This window comes from Lucilia cuprina, chromosome 4, assembly GCF_022045245.1.
Source record: "Lucilia cuprina isolate Lc7/37 chromosome 4, ASM2204524v1, whole genome shotgun sequence".
In the NCBI taxonomy this organism is placed as follows: Eukaryota; Metazoa; Arthropoda; class Insecta; order Diptera; family Calliphoridae; genus Lucilia; species Lucilia cuprina.
This window is the reverse complement of record NC_060952.1, coordinates 62,387,429-62,395,191: the sequence shown is the minus strand read 5'-3', so window position 1 is coordinate 62,395,191 and position 7,763 is coordinate 62,387,429. Positions and strand designations below refer to the sequence as shown.

Here is a 7,763-nt window from a genome sequence, read left to right as displayed (position 1 = left end):
AACTGTGTTTAGTTAAATGCTTCAACTTATACATTCTTACCAGTTAGGTCCTTTAATGGAGCCATAAAACTAAAACTTCTTTTTAATAAAAAAGGATACATATATAATATCGTTTTCATAACGCAGTTTTAGATTATTATTTATTCCAATTTCATCAATTTCTGTAATATCTGTCATATCACTTTCTCCAACTGTTGATGAGGTATCCATTTTCTGAAAATAAAATAAAAATTACAAAAAATAATATTATTATTGGGGCAATGACAAGTTAAATTTTTGAAGTTAAGTTTTAGAAATTAATTTGAAACCTTATTTTCTATTCCCTTTATACTACGTTAGGATTTATCTAACTACTTTTTTTTTTCATCTTTGAAAAAGTGTAGAGATAAACTCTAACTAGTAAAAACGGTATAACGTAATTCGCAACTAGTTGCATAGTTTTTTTGTTTTTTTTAAAACACTTGTTAAGTGAACGCCATTACAACCAGTTGGTTAAGTGCACAACCCCTATTGAGAATCTTTAAGGTTAAGATAAATTTAATAAATAAACTTTTTATTGAAAAAAACTTAACTCTTTCTTGTGTTTTTATTTCTTTTTTTGCACACACATAAACATTTGGTCCGATCGAGCCGAATTTTTGAAGCCGGATTATTTGAAGCACTCAAATTAATTTTCTTGTGTATTTTGTTTTTTCTTAAGATCGCCATCTTTTCTTCGAAAGAAAAAACCACCAATTTAACCACCAACATTAATAAAAACTTTGGATTTATAAGGTGCGTAATCTTTGAATTTGAATTATTATTACAAAGAAATTTAAAGTGCATATAAATAATAAATATAAAAGAAAGACAAAAGAACAAAAGTCTTGTTTATTAAATTTATATTCAAACATACACAGATATCTTTCTTGTGTACTATTGTAATTGAAATCTTTGCCAACTGTTTTTTTTACATTATTGACTACCCTTTTGTCAGTGCTTAATATATCTACCGTGCATTTGTTTACATAAACGGACAGATATAGTGAAGATACAATAAAATTAAAAAATACTTAAGAAAGTGCGAAAAATAAATTTAATAAAATCGTGTGTGAAAAAATATTAATTAAATAATAACAAGTAAGAGTGTTATATTCGGCTATGCCAAATCATTTATACCCACCATCAAATCACTGTTATATAAATGAACTTTGATATTTTGAATATTTTATTATTATATATCGATATTAATGAGAACATCAGGGTAATATTTGAAAGAGGTCCATTAATCGGGGAGAGTAGGGGTATTTATACATACATATATGGACCAATTCTCATTAAAGTCTGTAGGAAGATTTCAGTTCCTTATTTGTTTAAAATTTCATCGATCTACTTGTATTTTGAAGCCACTAAGGTCATAAAATATGGTAGTGAGATTTTAAATCAAAATTGTTTTATGTCGAGTTGCATTGCGGTATTCGTATTTTTCGCGTCATTTCTGGGGCGGAATTTATATGGGGAACTGATCCTCATAAAAATTGATAGAGTGATTTCGGTTCCTATAAAAGAAATAGAGATATTAGCTTACACGAAACTAGTTTATGTTGAATTTCATAAATCTACTAGTATTTTTAAGCCAGTACTGAGCTTTAAAGTCATTTCCTGAAGGGGCCTAGCGTCAATTAAGGCTCGATCCACATAAAATTAGGTTAAGAGTTTTTGACTGGCAAGAAACTTAATTGAGTCGAATTTTATTACCATACTCGTATTTTTAAGACAGTAATGGGTCTTAAAGTATTTTCTGATATGGACCTTATGTTGGGGTTAGGGTCAATTAAGGCCTGTTCCACATAAAATTTGGTAAAGAGATTTTGGCTTATGAAAAACTTCTGTGATATTTCATCGCTATACTCGTATTTTTAAGGCAGTAATGAGTGTTAAAGTAGTTTTATGGAGGGGACCTTATATGGGAGGGTCAATTATAGAGCGATCCACATAAAATTTGGTGGAAAGGTTTTGGTTCCTAAGATACATACTTATGTCAAATTTCTTCTCTATATTCGCATTTTTACGCCCATAATTAACATTAAAGTCGTTTTCTGAAGGGGGCCTTATATGGGGGGAAGGGTCAATTGTGAACCGATCCACATAAAATTTGGTAAATTTTGACTTGTATAAATCTTACTTCTGTGTAATTTCATTGCTATAATCCGATTTTAAAGCCAATAATGAGCATTAAAAAAATTTATGGTGGGACTTCTTATGGGAGGTAGGGTCAGCTATGGACCGATCCAAACTTATGTGTGTCGAATTTCATCGCTATATTCCCATTTTTAAGCCAGTAATGAGCGTTAAAGTCATTTTCTGAAGGGGACCTTTTATGGGGGGTAGGGTCAATTATGGACCGATCCACATAAAATTTCATAGAGAGGTTTTGGCTAGTAAAAAACTTACTTATGTCAAATTTCATCGCGAGTAAGCGAGTAATGAGCGTTAAAGTCATTTTCTGAAGGGGACGTTATATAGGGGGTAGGCTCAATTATGGACCCATATACATAAAATTTGGTTGAGAGATATTGACTTGCATGAAACTTATGTGTGTCGAATTTCATCGCTATATTCCCATTTTTAAGCCATTAATCAGCTATTTAGTCATTTTTTAAAGGGGACCTTATATGGGGGGTAGGGCCAATTATGGTCCTATGTCCGCCATAATGCAGAAATATTTTTCAAAAAACTGACCTATGCGAAATTTTGTGGTATTTGCATCATAAACAACGAATTTGTGAATATTTGAAGCTATTTATACAATATTCCGGGGGGGGTACAGTTGTATGGGGGCTATGTGAAATCGTTGACCGATTTTGCCCATTTTTAATACCAAACATTTCTGACCAATAAAATATATTTTGGGAAAATTTCATCTCAATATCTCTTATTTTGTGGACGCTATCGTGCCAACAACAGACAGACGGGCGGACATGGCTAGATCGTCTTAGAATCTTACGAGGTCCCAGAATATATATACTTTATGGGGTCTTAGAGCAATATTTCGATGTGTTACACACGGAATGACAAAATCAATATACCCCCCATCTTTTTTGATGGCGGGTATAAAAATTAAATATAACAATAAATATAATAAATAAAACAAAAAAGTGAAATAAATTAATAAGTTTATGTTTATGTACCTTGTACATAATCTTTATATACATACATACCATTAACTGCTTTTTTTCCGTTTTGAGTTGTTACCCTACGGTCGGTCAGTTTGACTAATATTAAATTTGGTTATTATTTAAATACTTTTTTTCACAGTTTTTAAAAAAATTTGTATCAAATTTGCAATTTTTATTAAATTATTTGTTTCCTTTGTACAATTTAAATACGTTACGTAATAATAAATCGTGATAAATTGAAGTCTTTAATTGAAATAAATTATTAAATTTATTTATTAAATCGCATTTATATTAAAATAACTATGTCTGTGCCTGCTCTTGCTCTCTTTATTAGAGCTTCTGATGCTCTCATAAGCTTTGAAGCTAATATGAACAATCTTAGGGAGGAAAGACTCACTGTTTTTAGCTTAGAGGTTCATTCCGATGAATTGAAGGTTTTAATGAACGAAGTTATGTCAACCTATCAGACATATCTAGACTATTTAGCTACTTCGGACACAACAGAACCTAATGATATAGATGTCGTCTCATCAAAGTATCACGCGACTTATAATGCATTCGTTAACTGTTTATCGAATATTAAAGAACGATTGCACACGTATGCCCAAGCTCAAAAGATTAGTGATTTTCCAGTAGTTAGCCAGAACTATACGGAAACTCACGATAGTTTAGTAGTACCGCCCTGTGATGTTGAGACCTTTTAGGGATTTATTTACTGTTTAAACGTAAATAATACTCGTCTTACCAACATAGAAAGGACGTAAGACTAGTGGTGATGCAAAGGAAATAGTAACTAAATATCCTATTTCGCATTTAGGATTTGATATGGCGTGGAATAGCCTTAGGGCTGCTTACGAAAATCCACGTATGTTGGTTAACAACCAACTTAAATCACTTTTTAATCTTCCTATTTTTGAAAAGGAAACCTCTGAAGGTCTCAAGTCCATAAAAGAGGTATAAACAGTTGTCTTTCGGCCTTATCAATATATAAAGTTTCGACAGAAAATTGGGATCCGATAATTGTTTTCATTTGTGTTCAACGACTACCCGATAACTCTGTTACCTTATGGGAACAAAGTATAAAAGACAAATTCGCACCATGCCACTTCATCTTCTTCCCTTTCTTGCATTTTATTTAAGAATCAAAACCATTTTCTACGGGATTGTAAGAGATTTAAAAAACTTTCGGTAATGGACAGATTCTCGACTATTAAGAAACATCACTATTGCATCAATTGTTTGTCACGAAATCATGAATTGAAAGATTGCAAGAGTCTGCATTTTTGTTCTATTTGTAAAAAGAAGCATAATACTATGTTACATAGAAATGTGCCTACTTCAGAAGATTCAAATGGAAGTTTTAGAACTTCTAATTCGGGTCCGAGCACAAGTGCTTTATCACATGCTGCTCTATATATACCCACAGTTTCTTCTCAAGTAGCAACATCTAACAGCTCTAGCACTTCAGCTCCTATTAATAGACAGGCGTTTTATACTTCGCAAAACCAAACCGTATTGTTAGGAACAGCGATGGTGAATATTCATCACCAGGGTATGACGTACCCAGCTCGTGCTCTCATTGACCCTGCTTCGGAATCATCGTTTATTTCCGAAAGAGTACAGAATCGTTTAAAAATCGACGAATGCTCAAATATCTGGTATCAACCAGGCGAATTCTGTAATATCAAGGAAATCGTGTTCCATTTATATTGGCACGCCTTTGGACTCTTCAATTGTTTTGAGTACCGTAGCTCTCTAACGGCAACAGTCTTAACGATTGTTTATTTGTGGGACCCACATTACAGGCAGATCTCGTTCTCCTGATTTTACGCTGGCGCTTTTTTAGATTTGTGTTTAAATGTGATATAACACAAATGTATAGCCAGATTAGACTTGATAGTTCTCATACTCCATTTCAACGAATTTTGTTTCGTGATTCTCCGACGGAGGAAATACAAGAGTATGAGTTACAGACTGTAACCTTGGGTGTTAATTGCGCACCTTATCTTGCCATCCGTACCTTGGTACAACTGGCTGAAGATTCCGAAGCTGAGTACCCTCTAGCGGCGAAAATACTTCGGAAATGTATGTACGTCGATGACGTATTAACTGGAACTCACGAGATCCCAACCGCTTTGATCGCTCGAAATCAACTTATAGCGGCTTTAGCATCAGCGGGGTTTGTTCTTAGGAAATGGACATCGAATGAGAAAGCCATCTTATCTGGTATACCCGTTGAGCATTTAGTAGATGCCAAACTATTGACATTTATTGAGTCAAGTAGCTCAAAAACTCTTGGGTTACAGTGGAATGCTCATTCTGACACGTTTTATTTTAATGTGGATCGTATTTCGATGCGATCAAGTCACACGAAAGGAAAGTTACATTTGACGCTGTTGGATGGTTAGGACCAGTCATTATTATCGCTATGATTATAATGCAGTAGGTTTGGCAAGAAAAGATAGATTGGGACGCAGCTCTTAAGCCCGCTACTGAAGCCGAATGGCAAAAATTTGCTGCTTCATATAATGAAGTAAACGATATTCAGATTCCTAATTCTACAATGTAGCTTTATGTCTTTTCAGATGCATCTGAAAAAGCTTATGCAGGGGTTGAGTCGAAAGACCTAATGGCGAAATTTATACAAATTTGTTAACTGCTAAAACAAAAGTAGCTCCCAGTTCTTGCGACGGATCTTTTAAAATCCGTATTATTCGAAATTGACATTCCATTATGTCAAATATATTGTTGGACTAATTCTATAATCGTCCTTGCTTGGCTGGGCAACCTTTGTAGCCAAAGTGGTCGGAAGACATAATTGGCACCATGTCAAATCTGACGACAACCCAGCAGACTTTGGAAGTCGGGGTATTTCACCCTCTGATTTAACACAGAACAATCTATGGTGGCATGGTCCAAATTGGCTTCGGGAAAAGGCTTGTGTAGTAAAATCTCATGCTTCATTTTTTTCGAATTATGAAGACATTCTTGAGAGATTTTCTTCTCTTGATAGGGCAATTCGAGTGTTAGCCTATGTATTTAGATTTTTCTATAATACTCACCCGGCTCATAAAAATCGAAATTCCTTTGAGACTACCATTGTGACAAACATTGAGGTTAAGAAAGTAAAACTGCGATTGGCAGTTTTGGCTCAAAAAGTAAATTTTGTCGAAGAATACCAATGTATTTTGGATAAAAGACCACTATCTTCGAAAAGTCCTTTATTGATCTTGAATCCATTTCTGGATAATGAGGGTGTTATGAGACTTAATGGTCGTTTGACAAAATCACCTTCGTTAGTCTATAGCGAACGGCATCCCATATTGTTGCCATATTCATGTCGCTTCACCCGTCTTTTGATTGAGTTCGTACATACGATTTCTATCCACGGTGGAAATCAGTTAATGATCAGGATCTTAAGGATCGAATATTGGGTACCTCCACTAAAAACACTAGTTCGAGCTGTTATTAATCGGTGCAAACGGTGTATTCTTGACCGTAAGCGCACCTGTAACCAAATAATGGCAGCATTACTCCCCGAACGAACTCAGATAGGCCGACCATTTACGACAACTGGACATAAGAAACTTGAATAATATCGTGTCAAACTTTAAAGGCCTACGTTTGTATTTTTGTCTGTTTTGCGACTAAAGCCATTCATTTGGAAGTTACTTCAGATTTATCAACTGATAGATTCCTGATTTGTGGAAGCTTCTCGTGAACTAGAAAGGGATTTTAGAACATTTTTGCCAGAGCGACCAATCACAAAATTAGTTGTTTTGCCTAATGAAACTATATTAAATTAAAATATTAAATAATTTTCCTTGTTCCTAGTACCATGGACGCTTTAACCATTGCAATGGAAGATGCGCTCTTAGAGTCCGACAAGGAAGTAATGGAGGTAGAGGACCAAGGATCTAAGGTGGCTACAGTAGCTGATCCAGCTCCTGTTCCAGCCCCTGCTGCAATACCAGATCCAGTTTCTGCTCCAACACCATTTCCAACCCCTACTCCAACACCTACTTTGGCATCTGCTTTAGCACCAGAGTTGCCTGCTTTAATGATCGCTTGTCCAGATACAGCAGCAGCTCCACCAACAATAAAGTCATCGAAAAAGGAATACTCGGGTTCGAAAGTTTCGGAATCTTCAAAGTCCAAATGCCTTCAATGTAAGAGTAAACATCCCCTTTATAAATGTGCGCACTTCCGAAAATTGAGTCACGTGCAGAAGCTACGAAAGCCGATACGAAAGTCACTTTTTTCCATACATTTCTTAAAAATATCATTTGTTGAAGTTTTGTGCTTTTTCTTCCACTTATTAACTAAAAATCATAACTATCACCTTATTGAATAAATTGCATAAATATCACATCTTTTTAAATAACAATATTTCACAATTCGAAGGTTGCACTTGAGAAAATTTATGAAATTCTATAAAAAATAACCCCGGTTCAAATAATTTTTTTTATTTTAAATTGAGTTCTATATACTAAACTAGATTTAGATTCAAAGTCTTAAATACTTCTGAATGACAACTTAAAAGTTATCGGGATAAATTCTGTTTCAACGTGACGAACGTGACATTTAAAAGTCTATGAAAGAAAA

The 7,763-nt window shown here is 34.3% G+C and overlaps 2 protein-coding genes across 6 annotated transcripts in view; one reads left to right on the top strand and one right to left on the bottom strand.

The window, feature by feature from the left end:
• The window catches only part of LOC111688377 (myosin-I heavy chain), a 1,083,699-nt gene that overhangs the window by 143,459 nt on the left and 932,477 nt on the right, over positions 1 to 7,763 (bottom strand). The gene's annotated exons all lie outside the window — the stretch shown is intronic.
• Positions 363 to 7,763, top strand: part of LOC124419840 (cyclin-dependent kinase inhibitor 1C-like) — a 35,655-nt gene continuing 28,254 nt past the window's right edge. For 3 of the 5 annotated variants that reach the window (XM_046950632.1, XM_046950634.1, XM_046950633.1), the window contains exons 1-2: positions 597 to 774; positions 6,993 to 7,327. In XM_046950632.1, coding sequence (XP_046806588.1) covers positions 6,997 to 7,327 — 331 coding nt within the window. In that variant the 5' untranslated portion in view covers positions 597 to 774; positions 6,993 to 6,996. Of the gene's footprint in view, positions 526 to 596; positions 775 to 985; positions 1,120 to 6,992; positions 7,703 to 7,763 lie in introns of those variants that run through there. The other 2 variants (XM_046950631.1, XM_046950630.1) reach the window with 2 other exon arrangements.